The 18533-nt window shown below is 45.1% G+C and overlaps 1 protein-coding gene across 5 annotated transcripts in view; it reads left to right on the top strand.

Annotated features, from left to right (window-relative positions):
• Positions 1-18533, top strand: part of ercc6l2 (excision repair cross-complementation group 6-like 2) — a 171352-nt gene that overhangs the window by 32812 nt on the left and 120007 nt on the right. For 4 of the 5 annotated variants that reach the window (XM_070881973.1, XM_070881966.1, XM_070881960.1 and 1 more), the window contains exons 1-3: positions 3569-3659; positions 12883-12964; positions 13099-13520. In XM_070881973.1, coding sequence (XP_070738074.1) covers positions 12916-12964; positions 13099-13520 — 471 coding nt within the window. In that variant the 5' untranslated portion in view covers positions 3569-3659; positions 12883-12915. Of the gene's footprint in view, positions 1-3568; positions 3660-12882; positions 12965-13098; positions 13521-18533 lie in introns of those variants that run through there. The other variant, XM_070881961.1, reaches the window with a different exon arrangement.

Below are 18533 nucleotides of genomic sequence, written 5' to 3'. Positions count from 1 at the left end.
CTGTGCTTTATATGAATTTTCAAAGAGTAATGTAATAGGGTACTGCAAAAGAGACACAAAATTAAGCGGAATATGGTACATGAATAGAGAGATGGCTGGAAGGCAGAAAGCAAATTCTTGTTGAGGCCACTCTTATTTATAATATACATAAATGATCTGGACTTAGGAATTGATGGAATATTATTGAAATTCACTGATGACAGAAAACTGGGGGGCATGGCAAATTGTGTCAAAGATTATGAAATTCCACAGGAGAATAAAGATAGGCTGCTACCACAAAAGGTAAGTTTAATATATATTGTTTTAATGTATGTGGAGTCAGGAGGAGCAGGAGTCCTTCTCCTGGCTCCATAATACTGCCGGCCAAGATCGGTCCCCCTCCTGCTGTCTTCCGCCCTCTCCTAACTTACCTGAGCGCCAAAATTTGTTTTGTGATATGTGCAAACCACCTCTGGAGGCATGGCAGGTGCCAGCACCTCACCAAACTCATTGAAATGAAGCTTGAGATTAAGGCACAGATTCTGCATTGGGCCGGAATTGTTTTTACCTGCAGAATACCAAAGCAAGAAGGTAATGTTCAATTTGCACAAGACTTTAGGCCATAGTCGGAACATGCAGTTTCTGACATTCCTTTATAGGATGTAAAAGCAATGCAAAAGGTCCGTAATAGTTTCACTGGGATGTTACCAGGGATAGGAGTTCATTTAAGCGAGGTTTCAAAAGTTATGACTTTTTCACTACAGCAGAGGAAGTTAAGCGGCAATCTAATGAAGATCTTCAAGATTATGAAAGGTTATGAGAAGGTAAATAATGATAGATTGCTTCCACTGGTAAAGAAAGACAGCACTAGAGCAAATTTAAGAGTCACAAAATGATCTTTACAGAGGATGGTTAGAATGTGGAATTCTCTGCCACAAACTGCTGCTAACGTAGAACATATAAATTGTTTTAAAAATGAAATAGTTGCTTGAAAAAGAGGAATATTAAATGATACAGGGAATAAGCAGGAGAGTGGGACTAGATGGCTTTTGTGGAATTCAACACTGGTGCAGACTTGATGGGTGTGTAGCCAATAACATCCAATGATTCTATTCTATTCTAGATGCTGAGTGGTTGTTTCTCCTGGCTGGAGAGTCTAGAACTAGGGGGCATAGTCTCAGGATAAGGGGTCGGCCATGAGATGAGGAGGAATTTCTTCGCTCAGAGGGTTGTGAATCTTTGGAATTCTCTACCCCAGAGGGCTGTAGATGTAATAACAACCAATGATTCTATGACCCAGGTAAGGAGGGTGTGGCCCGATGAGGTGGAATTGGAATTTCACTTTGGTAAAACAGGAACTTTTCCTGCGTATATTTCTCAATAGTTTAGGTTTGGAGATCCTTAAACAGAGTGATGGGGCTCCACGTGTGTCAAGACACCCCCTCATCAAAATACATATATAATCATGTGCATTGAACAGAAATAAAGAACACAGGGAGTGATCCTGGCGTTAAATGTAAATATATATATATTTAGTTGTGTAACACTGGGAATATTTTGTGTTTTAATTTAAAGTATTTTTGTAATTGTTTTTAAACCTTTAAAACATCATAACGGATGCTAATATAGAACTAGATTGATCCCTGGGGTGAGGGTGTTTTTGTGACTGGAAGACTGTTTCCAGTGGGGTTCCGCAGGGCTCAGTACTAGATCCCGTGCTTTTTGTGGTGCATATCAATGATTTAGACTTGAATGTAGGAGTATGATTAAGAAGTTTGCAGATGATATAAAAATTGTCCATGTAGTTGATAATGAAGAAGAAAGCTGTAGACTGCAGGAAGATATCGATGGACTGGTCAGATGGGCAGGACAGTGGCAAATGGAATTTAATCTGGAGAAGTGTGAGGTAATGCATTTGGGGAGGGCTATCGAAGAAAAGGAATACACAATAAATGCTAGGACACAGAGGTGTAGAGGAACAGAGGGACCTTGGAGTGCATATCCACAGATCCCTGAAGTTGGCAGGACAGGTAGATAAGGTGGTGAAAAAGACATATGGGATACTTGCCTTTATTAGTTGAGGCATAGAATACAAGAGCAGGGAGATTATGCTTGAACTATATAAAACACTAGTTAGGCCAGAGCGAGAGTACTGCATGCAGTTCTGGTCACATTACAGGAAAGATGTGATTGCACGAGACTAGGTGCAGAGGAGATTTATGAAAAAGTTGCCTGGACTGGAGAAATTTAGCTATGAGGAAAGATTGGTTAGATTGGGGTTGTTTGCTTTGGAATAAAGGCCGAGGGGGAAACCTAATTGAGGTGTATAAAATTACGAGGGGCCAAGATAGAGAGGATAGAAAGGACCTATTTTCCTGAACAGATGGGCCAACAACCACAGGGCATAGATTTAAAGTAATTGTTAGGTGGTTTAGAGGAGATTTGAGGGGAATTTATTTTCACTCACAAGGTAGTGGGGGTCTGGAACTCACTGCCTAAAAGGGTGGTAGGGGCAGAAACCCTCATCATATTTAAAAAGTACTTGGATGTGCACTTGAAGTGCCATAACCTACAAGGCTACGGACCAAGAGTTGGAAAGTGGGATTAGGCTGGATAGCTCTTTGTCGGCTGGTGCAGACATGATGGGCCGAATGGCCTCCTTCCGTGCTGTAAATTTCTATGATTCTATGAGAGGGTTGTCCTATGAGGAGAGATTGAGCCTTTTCTCTCTGGAGTTTAGAAGAATGTGAGATGAGCTCAATGAAACATAAAGGATACTGAGGGGGATTGGCGGGGTAGATGCTAAACAGTTGGTTCCCCTGGCTGTAGAGTCTAGAACTAGGGGGCACAGTCTCAGGATAAGGGGTCAGCCATTTTAAGACTGATCAGGAATTTCTTCATTTTGGAATTCTTTACCTGAAAGGACAGTGGATGCTGAGTAGTTGAGTATATTCAAGGCTGAGATCAATAGCTTTCTGGACTTTAGGGAAATCAAGGGCCATTGAGGTCGGGCGGGAAAGTAGAGTTGAGGTCTAGATCAGCCATGATCTTGGTGAACAGGCTCGAGAGGCCAGAGGGCCTACTCCTGCTCCTAATTCTTATACAAAAACAAAATACTGCGGATGCTGGAATCTGGAATAAAGGGTTCTGACGAGGGTCATCGACCTGAAACGTTAACTCTGTTTCCTCTCCACGGATGTTACTGACATTTCCAGCATTTTCTGTTTTTATCCCTAATTCTTATGTTCTATCTGTGGAGACTCGGCCTTGTGTGTCGGCCTCGATCTTTGAAATCAGTCGCGCTGCTTTTGGTCCAAAGTTAAATGTTTAAGAGTGAGATGCCACCGTTAACTACTTGGTTTTTCAAAGGGAGGCACCACGTTAAACGCCTTTGAAAAACAATGAGTGACGCCTGATCTGACTGCTCTGCTGGCTGACGCTCGGGCCACTTGCACATCGGCGGGCCCGCGCTGGGCCGTCACTTAGCAACCGCCCCCTCCGCGGGGCAACCGTCAGTGCCGCTGTGATGTCACGTGCTGTGACTGGTCATGTTAAGTCACATGATCCCATGGTATTCTTCCGGGTGAAAGGCAGTGAGTTGTGTGGATGACGTCAGACAGGATTTGAAGGATTGAGAGGTTGCGAGGCGAGCGGGAGAATTGTGACGCAAGACGCAGTCGGTGAGTGAGCGGCGCCGCGCGGGTACTGGATCCACATAAACACTGCTTACATTCATTAGGGGCACTGTTATAAAGCCCGAGCCGCCCAGTTGGCAAGTAACCTTCTGGTAGCTCAACTCTGTTTTGGAAGCCATTGATTTACTCCCTGGTGACTGCCGAACCCATTCATGTTCTTATTCCATTGGGTCCAGGGGAATTTCCCGGAGTGTTGGGGATTGCATTCAGTGATCCCGTCCACTTTTCCCAGTGTTGGGCATTCCAGAGTCGGGATTGCATTCAGTGATCCTGTCCACTTTTCGCAGTGTTGGGGATTGCATTCAGTGATCACGTCCACTTTTCCCAGTGTTGGGGATTCCAGAGTTGGGATTGCATTCAGTGATCCAGTCCACTTTTCGCAGTGTTGGGGATTGCATTCAGTGATCCTGTCCACTTTTCCCAGTGTTGGGGATTGCATTCAGTAATCCTGTCCACTTTTCGCAGTGTTGGGGATTGCGTTCAGTGATCCTGACCACTTTTCCCAGTGTTGGGGATTGCGTTCAGTGATCCTGTCCACTTTTCCCAGTGTTGGGGATTACGTCCAGTGATCCTGTCCACTTTTCCCAGTGTTGGGGATTGCGTTCAGTGATCCTGTCCAATTTTTGCAGTGTTGGAGATTGCATTCAGTGATCCAGTCCACTTTTCGCAGTGTTGGAGATTGTATTCCAGAGTCGGGGATTGCATTCAGTGATCCCGTCCACTTTTCCCAGTGTTGGGGATTGCGTTCAGTGATCCTGTCCACTTTTCCCAGTGTTGCGGATTGCATTCAGTGATCCTGTCCACTTTTGTTTGAAAACTAAATTTGGCTTTGGTAATCAGGCCTAGAGAAGCTGAAGTAATGATTCTTTTGCTTTTGCGAGTTCCTATGTTTAGGGAAGAAGCGTGAAAGAAGAAGAAGTAGTAAGTGGCTAAGAGGATGAGGAGATACAGGGGAGAAAGAATAAGAGGGGAATAATAGGAATGAGATTAGGAGGAGAAGAAGGGGGGGGGTAAGGGAAGAAAGAAGACAGGAGGACAAGGCAATGATGGAGAGGAGATTGGATGAAAGTGGGTGTTTGAGGCGAGGGAAAGAAGTAAAGGCGGAGACAAAAATGGTGGTTAGAAGGATGTGGGAAAAAGAGGTGAGAATTAGTTATTGGTCCTTGAACAACCTGATTGAGGACTGCAAGCACAAAACATAGCAACTATCAGATTCCACACTGATGGTCACTGTGTAATGCCTAGTGCCTACTTGTCAATGTTTGCTGAGAGAAGTAGCATGGGATTTAAACTTCCTGCACTGACCCAAAGTTACTCCAGGCTACTGTTGGACAAAGCTCTTCTATATATATGCGGCTGTGGGGTTCGATAGGTTTGCAACTCGTGACAAATAGATACTATGGGCTCAATTTTCCCCAAGCCCGTTTTCTGGCATATTGCCAGAGTTATGCCCGTTTTTCCAGGCCAGAAATGCGCCAGAAATAATTTGCCAAAGTTTCCCCGATGTATAATTTGAATTTGGCGCCTCGCAGCGTGTCCGGTCACCTCGGAGGGGTGGAGTCTGCTGTCTGCGCCGAAAAACGATGCGGCACCTTCTGCGAATGTGCGGGGGGAAAAGTTAAATTTTTGACGTCATTGCAATGGACTCGCATGCTCAGTACAGCTCGGATTTGGCAATCGGCCATTTTTAAAGAGCCAGTTGTGTGTGTGTGTGTGTGTGAGAATGTTGACTGCTGTGTGAGAGCATTGGAAAAATCGCAGCTGCAGAAATACAAGATGCAATGCCGTGCAAGGATCAAGAATTTCTTGCAGGATGAAGTGGAGGCACTAGTTACTGTGATTGAGAACAGATGGCAGGAGCTGGACACCAGCAGAGGTCACATAAAAGTTCCACCCAAAGAAATGAAGAAACATTGGAACCAGAAGATTACTGTGCAACGGTGACCACCACGGGATCTGGAGGCCAGTGCAAAAAGAAGTGGCAGGACCTTGGTCAAGTAGTTAGTGTAAGTAATATTTTAATTTATTCAATGCAATTGCAATTGTAAATTTGACCATCTGAATACGTCCCACCCAGCAGAAAGACACTCTCTTTAAAAAGTTAGGTTTTCATCTTTGCAGAGGAAGGTGGCACATAATAAAAGGGAAAGAACTCAAACAGGAGGAGGCCTGGCAAATCTGCATTCACTGGCACCCTTGGAAAAGTGGGTCACTGCTTTGATGGGTCCTGCCTGGAAAAAAGCAATCGGTACTGCTGGGTCCATACTCGAGGGAGAGTGTGAGTCCTGCAAATTGATTGTGGTCTTTCAAATCAGCCTGCTGCCTGCGATGTGTGAGCCGACTCCTCCAACCCATCCTGCCCCCTCCTCTGCTGCTAACCATTTGACTGTTCTGTTATATTTTGCAGAACTTGAGCCAACCCTGACAATGCAGAAGAAGATACAAATGCGGATGAGCCTGAAGAGGAGAACATCTTCCAATCCATCCATAGAGGGAGGGGATGGAGCTGGATGAAACTCCCACTGTTGTACTGACTTTGGAGGAGGTGCCGCTCATGGAGGTGACAGCTCCTTCCGTGACTAGTGGTTTGAGTGTTGTTGGGACATTCCATGGTTTCACACCTTCCGAGGTTGCGGGTCCCAGTGGTGGGGTGAAGCGAGGCACACCCAGGGCCCCACCGATCGAGGCTACGGGTCCCAGAGGTGTGCAGCGAGGCACACCCAGGGCCCCACCATCCGAGGCTGCGTGTCCCAGTGGGATGCAGCGAGCCACACCCAGGGTGAGGAGGGGAAAAGAGTTCGACCGCGTTCTCCTGAGGTGCAGGATCTAACAGATGTGGTTCAGATGATGTCATTGAGTGCGGAGAGCATTGACCTTACCCGATCACTCCTGGACACCATCAGTGGTGTGAGTGATGAGGTAGCGGGACTGTCGGGAGAAGTAACAGCAATGCCACAAGAAATGGGAACGATAGCCGGGACCATCAGTGAGGAAATAGTGGCCATGAGGGAGGGAATGTCAGAGGTAGTGCAAACCATGTCACTGACCATGAGGGAGGGAATGTTGCAGGTTGTTGAGAGACACTGTCAGGGCACATGAAGGACGGCTTGTTAGAGTTAGCTACTGCAATAAGGGAACACGCCCAGACCCCGCGCCCATTGACCGAATCAACTGTCACTCCCACTGCAATCCCCACATCAGCCTCTGAAGAGCCCAAAGGCCGGGCCCTCCAACTTGACGCCGACGCCGCCCCCGCCCTCAAGAGGTGCGCAGTACCCGAGATGTTAGAAAGAATAAGCTCCAGAAGCACTGTGCCACCGCCTGCAGGCAGGGGTGGTGGAGTATCCAAGACCAAGCGCAGCGGGCGGTCTTAGAATAAGCGGGAGGAGAGATGGGGACACCCTTTTTTTTGCTGCTTGTTGTTACTGTTGTAACTGTTCTCAAATTAAAAGTTTTTTGTAAGTTATGTAAATTTACAAGTTTATAAGTGATCTTAAAGTTTTTAAGTGATCTTAAAGAGTGATATTAAAATAAAGTTTGATACAAGAATAATTTTATTAAAGTTAAGTACATTGTAAACTTTTGAATAAAATCTATTTTACATTAAAACTGAATCATGTTCCATTAACACAACACAACATTACGGAACAGCTCCAAACAATAAACATGTCGATGTGGAATAGTTGTCGCTGAGCCCTCAGGCATCAGTAAAGCGTTCATGGATGAGCTGCTGGCGCAAGGCTCAAGCAATCGTTAAAGGGGCACGATGAGCCGCCCTCTTCCGCCATCATGCTCCGGCCTCAGGCTCTTGCATGGCTTCCTCATCCTCGTCATCCTCCCCCTGCTCATCACCTGCATCTTCCACATCATTATCATCAGCGACTCTCACCGCAGGTGGGTCTTCCAATACCAGGTGCTGCTGCCTCATGGTGGCTAAGTTATGCAGCATGCAGCACACAACAGTGAACTGACCGACAACCTCACGGGAGTACAGCAAGTAGCCTCCAGAATAGTCCAGACATCGGAAACGCTGTTTAAATATGCCAATGGTCCTCTCTATGAGGCTGCGCGTCACAATGTGCGACATGTTGTATTCACAGTCAGCTCCCGTCCGTGTTACGCATGGGGCATCATGAGCCAAGTGGCGAGGCCATATCCTTTGTCTCCCAGTAGCCAGCTCTGTCCTTCTGGCTGCTGCTGCTGAAACATGGCAGATGTAACACTGTCGCGTAGGATGAACGCATCATGGGTGCTCCCAGGGTATCTTGCATCGACTAACATGATATGATGTATGTCGTCATGCATGAGCTGCACATTAATGGAGTGGAAGCCTTTTCTGTTCCTGTACATCTCGGAATCCTCCAAAGGTGCTCGCAAGGCGATATGGGTACAATCAATGCAGCCCTGTACCTTTGGGAAGCCAGCAATCCTGGCGAAGCCCACCGTCCTGTAATGGATTGTTTAGGCAGTCATGGGGAACTTTATGAAGTAATTCCTCTGCGCATACAGTACAGCCGTCACCTGGCGAATGCAGACATGTGTTGCATGTTGAGATATGGCGCACACATCCCCAGTTGCAGCTTGAAACGATACGGAGGCAGAGAATGAAAGTGCAGCTGTAATCTTCACTTCAACTGACAAAGCAGTCCTCCTGATACAGGTCTGCTTTGACCAACTCATAGATCTCAGTTACAACTTTTTTGTGGCAACGCAGCCTTCTGACACAGTCTGCATCACTCAGGTGGAGGTACGAGCACCTGTCTCGATATACCCGAGGTGGGTAAGGCCTCCTCCCAGTACCCTATGGGCTCTGATGTTCCTGATGCGATGACGTCGAATCAATTGTCTCCTACGTAGCACCATGATGCAGAAGGCTCACACAAGGTATAGCATTGTCAGTATTGCCCCCATAATTAAATTTAACCTTTGAATAGATGTTAACAAAAATGATGTGATTGGGATTACGGAGACGTGGCTCCAGGATGATCAGGGCTGGGAACTCAACATCCAGGGGTATTCAACATTCAGGAAAGATAGAATAAAAGGAAAAGGAGGTGGGGCAGCATTGCTGGTTAAGGAGGAAATTAAGGCAATAGTTCGGAAGGACATTAGCTTGGATGATGTGGAATCTATATGGGTAGAGCTGCAGAACACCAAAGGGCAAAAAACGTTAGTGGGAGTTGTGTACAGACCTCCAAACAGTAGTGATGTTGGGGAGGGCATCAAACATGAAATTAGGGATGCGTGCAATAAAGGTGCAGCAGTTATAATGGGTGACTTTAATATGCACATAGATTGGGCTAGCCAAACTGGAAGCAATACGGTGGAGGAGGATTTCCTGGAATGCATAAGGGATGGTTTTCTAGACCAATATGTCGAGGAACCAACTAGGGGGGAGGCCATCTTAGACTGGGTGTTGTGTAATGAGAGAGGATTAATTAGCAATCTCGTTGTGCGAGGCCCCTTGGGGAAGAGTGACCATAATATGGTGGAATTCTGCATTAGGATGGAAAATGAAACAGTTAATTCAGAGACCATGGTCCAGAACTTAAAGAAGGGTAACTTTGAAGGTATGAGGCGTGAATTGGCTAGGATAGATTGGCGAATGATACTGAAGGGGTTGACTGTGGATGGGCAATGGCAGACATTTAGAGACCGCATGGATGTACTACAACAATTGTACATTCCTGTCTGGCGTAAAAATAAAAAAGGGAAGGTGGCTCAACCATGGCTATCAAGGGAAATCAGCGATAGTATTAAAGCCAAGGAAGTGGCATACAAATTGGCCAGAAATAGCAGCGAACCCGGGGACTGGGAGAAATTTAGAACTCAGCAGAGGAGGACAAAGGGCAGGGAAAATGGAGTACGAGAAGAAGCTTGCAGGGAACATTAAGACGGATTGCAAAAGTTTCTATAGATATGTAAAGAGAAAAAGGTTAGTAAAGACAAACGTAGGTCCCCTGCAGTCATAATCAGGGCAAGTTATAACGGGGAACAAAGAAATGGCGGACCAATTGAACAAGTACTTTGGTTCGGTATTCACTAAGGAGGACACAAACAACCTTCCGGATTTAAAAGGGGTCGAAGGGTCTAGTGAGGAGGAACTGAGGGAAATCCTTATTAGTCGGGAAATTGTGTTGGGGAAATTGATGGGATTGAAGGCCGATAAATCCCCAGGGCCTGATGGACTGCATCCCAGAGTACTTAAGGAGGTGGCCTTGGAAATAGCGGATGCATTGACAGTCATTTTCCAACATTCCATTGACTCTGGATCAGTTCCTATGGAGTGGAGGGTAGCCAATGTAACCCCACTTTTTAAAAAAGGAGGGAGAGAGAAAACAGGGAATTATAGACCGGTCAGCCTGACATCGGTAGTGGGTAAAATGATGGAATCAATTATTAAGGATGTCATAGCAGTGCATTTGGAAAGAGGTGATATGATAGGTCCAAGTAAGCATGGATTTGTGAAAGGGAAATCATGCTTGACAAATCTTCTGGAATTTTTTGAGGATGTTTCCAGTAGAGTGGACAAGGGAGAACCAGTTGATGTGGTATATTTGGACTTTCAGAAGGCTTTCGACAAGGTCCCACACAAGAGATTAATGTGCAAAGTTAAAGCACATGGGATTGGGGGTAGTGTGCTGACATGGATTGAGAACTGGTTGTCAGACAGGAAGCAAACAGTAGGAGTAAATGGGGACTTTTCAGAATGGCAGGCAGTGACTAGTGGGGTACCACAAGGTTCTGTGCTGGGGCCCCAGCTGTTTACACTGTACATTAATGATTTAGACGAGGGGATTAAATGTAGTATCTCCAAATTTGTGGATGACACTAAGTTGGGTGGCAGTGTGAGCTGCGAGGAGGATGCTATGAGGCTGCAGAGCGACTTAGATAGGTTAGGTGAGTGGGCAAATGCATGGCAGATGAAGTATAATGTGGATAAATGTGAGGTTATCCACTTTGGTGGTAAAAACAGAGAGACAGACTATTATCTGAATGGTGACAGATTAGGAAAAGGGGAGGTGCAAAGAGACCTGGGTGTCATGGTACATCAGTCATTGAAGGTTGGCATGCAGGTACAGCAGGCGGTTAAGAAAGCAAATGGCATGTTGGCCTTCATAGCGAGGGGATTTGAGTACAGGGGCAGGGAGGTGTTGCTACAGTTGTACAGGGCCTTGGTGAGGCCACACCTGGAGTATTGTGTACAGTTTTGGTCTCCTAACCTGAGGAAGGACATTCTTGCTATTGAGAGAGTGCAGCGAAGGTTCACCAGACTGATTCCCGGGATGGCGGGACTGACCTATCAAGAAAGACTGGATCAACTGGGCTTGTATTCACTGGAGTACAGAAGAATGAGAGGGGACCTCATAGAAACGTTTAAAATTCTGATGGGGTTAGACAGGTTAGATGCAGGAAGAATGTTCCCAATGTTGGGGAAGTCCAGAACCAGGGGACACAGTCTAAGGATAAGGGGTAAGCCATTTAGGACCGAGATGAGGAGGAATTTCTTTATCCAGAGAGTGGTGAACCTGTGGAATTCTCTACCACAGAAAGTTGTTGAGGCCAATTCACTAAATATATTCAAAAAGGAGTTAGATGAAGTCCTTACTACTAGGGGGATCAAGGGGTATGATGAGAAAGCAGGAATGGGGTACTGAAGTTGCATGTTCAGCCATGATCTCATTGAATGGCGGTGCAGGCTAGAAGGGCCGAATGGCCTACTCCTGCACCTATTTTCTATGTTTCTAAAAAGGCAGGAAAGCAGGCAGGCAGGACAGGTTCGCAGTTCTCTCTCTCCCCAAGGTCTGTATGGATGGACCACACCCAAAGGTCTTGTGACTTCTCTCTTTCTCCCCCCCCACTTAACTAATTGGAGTCTTGTGACTTTTCCCCTTCTCTTTTCCCCTCCCCCATTAACTCATTGCAGTCTTCAGTGCAGAAGTCTTACGATCGATACCTTGCTCTCGCTGTCTCCTCCTCCTCCCCCCCCCCCCCACGCGGCTTGTTTTGTAGCCAAGCCCCGAGCCGCTGTGTCTGGGTGCGGGGCCGATTCTGCCGGCCAAAGCTACGACCCTCCAGCCCTGCTTTAAGACGTTCGGTGGTGGCGTGTGAGTGAGTAAAAAAAAAGGGAAAACTTCTGAAATCCAACAAATTTACACTTCTACGTTGACAGATTAACAAAAAATTGAACTCTATTATTGATTTTGACAGTGTTCTTGACTCCCTCCAAAATCTTCGATTTAAAAACAATGGCGTCTTTCAGCACCGATTTGTCAATGTGTGCTGGCTTTCTTAGTGCCCAGAAGGCTTTTTGGGAGTGGCCAGATACGACGACCTAGGAAGAAAAAATGTTGGCCAAACTGTGGAAAATTGAAAAAAAACAGCGTAGACATGAGGGAATGCCCTCTATGATGTAAAATAAAACTGGCCTAGAAAAATCGTAACTCAGTCAGTTACGCCGGCGCAGATTGCAGGGGGAAACTTGGAAAAAAAATAAATACACCAGAAAAAACGGTGCAAATGACCAGGTAAAATTGAGCCCAATTGTTTATCCATGTGACATAGCCCATCAGAACATTATGTGCCATTACATCATTGCTTCAAAAGTTTTTTTAAAAGGTTCTTAAAGTCTGGTCACTCTGAATTACATCTTTTTGTTCTTACTATTGAGTATTTGTGAAAACAAGAATTCTGGTTGTTTGTCACTTTCTGTAATTTCCATTGTATTATATTTTGATTCATGTTTAAGCATCGAAGAATGTAGAGAAAGAAAATATGATCCAAGGAATCATTGTTGTGGCTGATGCTGTTATAATGTACATAAAGACTTGGAATGAGGACAAGAACACATCTTCACATTTGCCGATTATATCTAAATAGGAGGGACTGCAAACAACAGAGAACAGACTAATCAAAATTGTAAGAGTCTGGATAGACTGGGGAGGTGGGCTGATAATTGGCGAATGTTGTTTAACGTGGGCAAATGCAAAGTAATGAAATGGGCAAAGGATAATAAACAGTGACAATGTAAGATAAATTGTATTATTCTACAGGTCACAACACAGGTGATGAATTTGTAGGTACTGGTGCATAGATCAGTGAAACCATCGACACAGTTTGTGGCAACAGTAAAGAAAATAGGATCTTGGTCTGTATAGCCATAAAATGGAGATTAATAAATTTTGACATGTGCTTTATTTTTCGAAAGTTCTCGAAAACCATGCATTGAGAAGATCTACAAATGGAGCTAAGTGTCTCAGATCCTGAATCAAATATCGATAACAGAGCAGGTATGTATAGCAACCCTTGAATAGTTGAATGATTTTGTTTGTAATCTGCATTTGACTAATGCTCTGGCAGCTATTTCCATTTGGCTGACATTTTTAATCTAATTCGCTTACTTACTGAATTTCTTTGTTTTCAGAAAACTGGTTTGTCGGTGATCAGGTTTTTGCCCCCTTTTCTGGGGATGATAAGCTGTACGAAGCCACAATAACGTCAATTTCTAAGATTGAAGGTGGAAAAACTGTGGCAGTTGTAAGGTTTTCCAACTTCAAGGAAGAGACTGTGGCAGTGACCACACTAAAAAAGAAAAGCAAATGTGAACGTTGGAAAGGTTTTATATTTGATGACGAAGATCTGGAGAAGCCCTTCTTCCATGAAAAAAAGATACCAGGCCCCAAGGTCTCTTTGAAATTGTCTGAGGGCGGTGTATGTGTGCCACATACTATTAACAGATACTTGCGAGACTACCAAAGAGATGGAGTCCAGTTCATTTGCAGACATTACTTTCATGGCAAAGGATGTATCCTTGGCGATGACATGGGACTTGGAAAAACTGTGCAGGTAATTAATGTTATTGAATTAGACTTGCCAGCTTAGTAGTGTTGGAGTGTGGGCTATAATAGGGGGTATGAAGAACCATCAATCCATCCCAATATACCACAACATTGGGTTGTTTTCTTGGCTTGTTTTCCACTGGGACATGATCATCAAGGCTCTATTACAGCATTTCTGCATCAAAAGCAAACTGGCAGCATTACCTTTTCTAGGAAGTTCAGTTTATTGAACACTAAAGTGAGATTTTCCTTAATTATTTCTGTTTCTTAAAATCTGTTTGATGGCAAGAAAATTGGGGAGAAGGAGGTTGCACCACTATGAAAGAAGAAGAGTGCATAGTATTTCAAATGCTGAGCAGGCATTTTGATAATAAAGGAATAAAACCAGCATAGGTTTAAGCCATCTAGGACTGAGATGAGGAGAAACGTTTTCACCCAGAGAATTGTGAACCTATGGAATTCTCTACCACAGAAAGTTGTTAAGGCCAGTTCGTTGGATATATTCAAAAGGGAGTTAGATGTGACCCTTGCGGCTAAAGGGATCAGGGGGTATGGAGAGAAGGCAGGAGTGGGGTACTGAAGTTGCATGATCAGCCATGATCATATTGAATGGTGGTGCAGGCTCGAAGGGCCGAATGGCCTGCTCCTGCACCTATTTTCTATGTTTCTATAGAGACCAGCATAATAAATGGCAAACCTAATGAATTCTGGTGTAGGATGTCTCCCTCGCAATGATATGAAGCTTGTCGAATTGCATTGTTTATCACTTGGCTGCTCCAGTCTAGTTGTAAAGAGCATTAGCCCGCAGCACAGGACTGTCTTTTATGAGGCTGCAGCTGAGAAAGTAATCGCTGGGCCTCCAGCATGCCCCTCCTTCATCTGATATTCCTGATCTGCACAATTACTCTGTTGTAGCAAAAGACTTGGGGCTAGACTTTCGGCATATATCCGCCCATTTACCACCCATATAACCGCCAAGATTCAGTTTACCACCTATATTTGATTATAACTGGAAACTAACGGCCAATTATCGGCGACAGAACTTTTGGCATACAATTAGCGCCGGGAATGAGCTGAACTGTCCACCCATATTTTTTTAATATAATCTGACGTCATCACTCGTGCACCGCCCAGAAGACTGTTTATAATGGAAACTAATGCCCAAATACCGCCCAGATTATCGCCGAGCGTTTCTTTCGGCATTTCGCCCACATACCGCCCAAATGATCGCTCGCCCAAAAAGACGCTCAAGAAAAGCTGCACTCACCTGACCTTAACCCAGCAGTACGGACGCCATTTTGTAAATTGGAGGACTTTTAATAAAATTCAATTTGATGGGAGCATTGAAGTAATTTGTGAGTGATTTTAAGGGTGTTTTAAAATATTGACAATCATCTAATCACATTGTGATGAATTTTGAGTTTATATTGCATTTGTAGAGGACAGTTTAATAATTTTGAAGACATTAGGGCATTTATAGTAATGGGGCCTGTAATTTCTCAGCCAGTATTCATCACTAATCACATGCTGCAGAATAGAGATGGGAGAAGGTTCACTGAAGAGCATTATGTGCCCAATCAAAGAGTTGGCAGACTGCTGAGGAGGAGGAGACCTTACACCCAACGCATTAACAGGGATAAGCGATCATACCTGGATTTTTCTGATAATGCGTGCATTAGGAGACTGCACTTCCGAAAGAAGGCCATCAGTGAGTTATGCCAACTAATTAAGGGAGATCTGCAGCCTACCAGCACCATCAGGACCGCACTGCCCGTTGAGGTTAAGGTTACTGCGGCACTTTCCCTCTATGCATCGGGCTCCTTTCAGGTTTCAGCTGGCGACATTTGCGATATCTCTCAGCATGCCACACATTGCTGCATTCAAAAGGTGACTGAAGCCCTTTACGCACGTGAAGTTACGTCAATGACAGTTACAGTTACGTTACGTTACGTTTCATCCTTGCCTGGCCGTGCCATTGTTTGAAACCCTTGTATGATGTTTAACCTGTCTGTTACTAGAAGACACTGCACAACAAGTTAAATAAAAAATATTTAATAATTACACTTAAAAATTTTTTTTAAAACAAACTAAAGTGAAAAAACAAACATCTACATCAAATAAATAATTGAATATAAACACCCATCTCTGCCCCACCCCCACCCCCACCCCTACAGGCAACGCATTGTTAATAACAACAATATTTAATAACAATTAAAATGTAATGGAACACAAACACCCCCCACGCACCCCCCACACCCCCAACTGTCAACAAATATTTTAATAACAAAAACAACAACCCCGCCAACAGTCAACAATACAAAAGCAAGAATAAGGCACCCCCCCACCCGCCCCCCACCCACCTGCGGCCATGCTTCCCTCTGCTTCTACACCCCTTGGCCTGAACCATCCCTTTCCCACTTACACTCCCCCTTCTACCCGCATTGACACCAAGCCGTCTTGCAGCAGGGCACCTCGAGTGCTGCTGCTGTGGGGATGGGGTGACGGTGGCAGAGTCACATTTTCTGGTGAAGCTGGAGAAGACGTTTCCAAAGAAACATCTTCCGAGTCAGAAACAACTGCTACCTCCTGACTCGCATCTGTCGGCTTGGGTGGTACGGCACCTTGGGGTGCAGTACTGTATTCCGAGACCTGCTGCATGGCATCGACAGAATTGGCCATTCTCCGCATTGCTGCAACCATCTGCGCCATGTCCTCCGAAATATGCGCAGTCAGTGCGGCAATGTTACCGGTTAATCCACCCATCGCCTGGAGGAGCTCTCGACCAATGTCGACGCTCGTCCTCGACAGTGAAACTATGTTCAGGTTCAAATCTGCCTGTCGTTGCGCATGCCTGCCTCGTCGAACCAACCTCCGCCGGATCGGCATAGGTGCTGGACCACTCGGGGTGTCCTGCTGCAAGATGCTTGGTCCCGCACAGGAACATTAGACCCTTGAGTTGAGCAGCATGCTTGAGGCTCATCATCCTTCTCACTCGTCTCCTCCATGGTCAATACAAACTGCACCAGAAGTGGTGACACTCCAGGGGCCTCCAAGTTCCTGCCTTGCTCCTGGGGAGCTAGAAAACATAATTGAGGTTAGTAGAAGAGAAGGGGAGGCCAGGGTGACGTGAGAATGCTTATGCTACGCAGGCATCTGTATGAGTAGCAACACTACTGCAATAAATATCACTGACAGAAGTCACATATAATTAATATCATGAGAGTACAGAAGCTGCATGGCATTTCCATGAGATTTCATGATCCCATCATTAATTACATAACATTACATCATTCATATTATACTCAAATGGCATTAAATTACTAATGGTTTATACATTACTCACAACGGGATCAGCACCAGTACGGGTGGCCAAACGATTGTGCACACCAACAAGTGCTGAGGCCCGTTCCTCCATGTTGGTTAATTAGTAGAGGTCAGCAATCCATCCTCCTGTGCGCATGCGCTCAGCGCGATTCTTAGATATCTTCCTCTGCAAAGGTGACAAGAGCATGGCATAAGCTAATTGCTTAGGTACTATTACAGATATTACTGGATGCTATTACAGAACACACATATTATAATCCACAATTAGTCATTGCCCATGCTTTTCATCATTAACATTATATGCTAATACACTTTGTATGCAATTGATGCATGGTTATAGCTATGATCGGAAAATAAATTTAATAAGATCGTGGTTAGGGACTAATGCATGACACCAAGATTATCAGCTTAATTACAATCCATCAGGTTTACATTTTAATTAATGAGTCATTGCATCATTACAATTAGAAATGTAATAATTTAATACTTTTGCAGACCCAACAAGGTCGTTCCAGCGCTTGCAGCACTGGTTTGGCTCTTGGACATCGTGGGCCACCGATGATATAACTTCGGCAATCTCCGCCCAGATTCTTTGGTATATGCGGGGGGGGGTTCCCGCGAGCACCCTGGGTTAACACCGAGTTTCCATCTTGTGTACAAAGGCAGCATTTGCTTTGCCAGAAAATCATTTTGCTCTCCTCCCTCCAACCTCCGCCAAATCACTCCCCTCACCCACTTCCTCCACCTCACCAACATCACTCACTCCCGACTCCTCATAATCCGTCTCCATCTTAGTATCAGGTTTTTTCTCTTTTCGCTCTGCTAGCCTCGACAATAATGCGGTCTCTCCCTCTCTTTCAGTCTTCTGAGCATGCACAGATGACCCCCGAACTCTTGAATCGCGGGAAAAGTTAATTATCTAAAAAAAACACGCAGCGCAGAATGGCCGTTGCTATGGACACCGGCCTTGCACGACTGAATACATCGCTATCGCCCATTTCACATCGCTACGGCTATCGCCCAAATTAAAAAGGCGAAACTAGCGGTTTTTAAAAGGGGCACTACTCCGGTGATCCCAAAAAAGAAAACAACCACTAACGCTGGAAATGGGCGATAGCGATTGGTACTTCGTTGTAGATTTTACAGTTGAGAGCTTCTGGCTTCCCTGAAATGTTTATTATTCCTCACAATCTAATTCGATTTTTTTCCTTACCCTTCTCTCCTGGAAGTACTGTCTTTTGCTGGAATGCAATTCCACAAGTAACAATAGCCCTCCCATACCTTGCCCCAAGTGCTTATTCTTCAGGTGTGAACCTAAGCCGAGGCTCTTTGATTGTGCCGGGCATAACAGCGGGACCCATTTCTGCTTCCCAAGCCTTTCTACCTACCAATATTATCTACAACAAGCAATTTCACTTGGAGTAATGCCATGGTGGAGAAAGATGATGTAGTTGACTGTCAAATGACAGAGAGAGGCAAGACAGAGAAGAAAGGATAATGCACCACAATTTCAGCCGCAAAGGAGATCATTGGTGATTTTTACAAGGGTAGTCTTGGTGCTGTGGGCAGGTGAAAGCAAGATTGAAGAGATTCACAGAGGGAGTGATTGGAGAGGTGGATCCAGAGCTAGTTGGTGACAAGACATTTGAGGAAAGGGAGGTTAGAGATAGGACATTACCTGGTGAGGATAAAGGGA

The sequence above is a fragment of the Pristiophorus japonicus genome, chromosome 1 (genome assembly GCF_044704955.1).
Source record: "Pristiophorus japonicus isolate sPriJap1 chromosome 1, sPriJap1.hap1, whole genome shotgun sequence".
Taxonomy (NCBI): domain Eukaryota; kingdom Metazoa; phylum Chordata; class Chondrichthyes; family Pristiophoridae; genus Pristiophorus; species Pristiophorus japonicus.
Note: the sequence above shows the minus strand (reverse complement) of the source record. Positions and strands in the feature narration are given on the sequence as shown.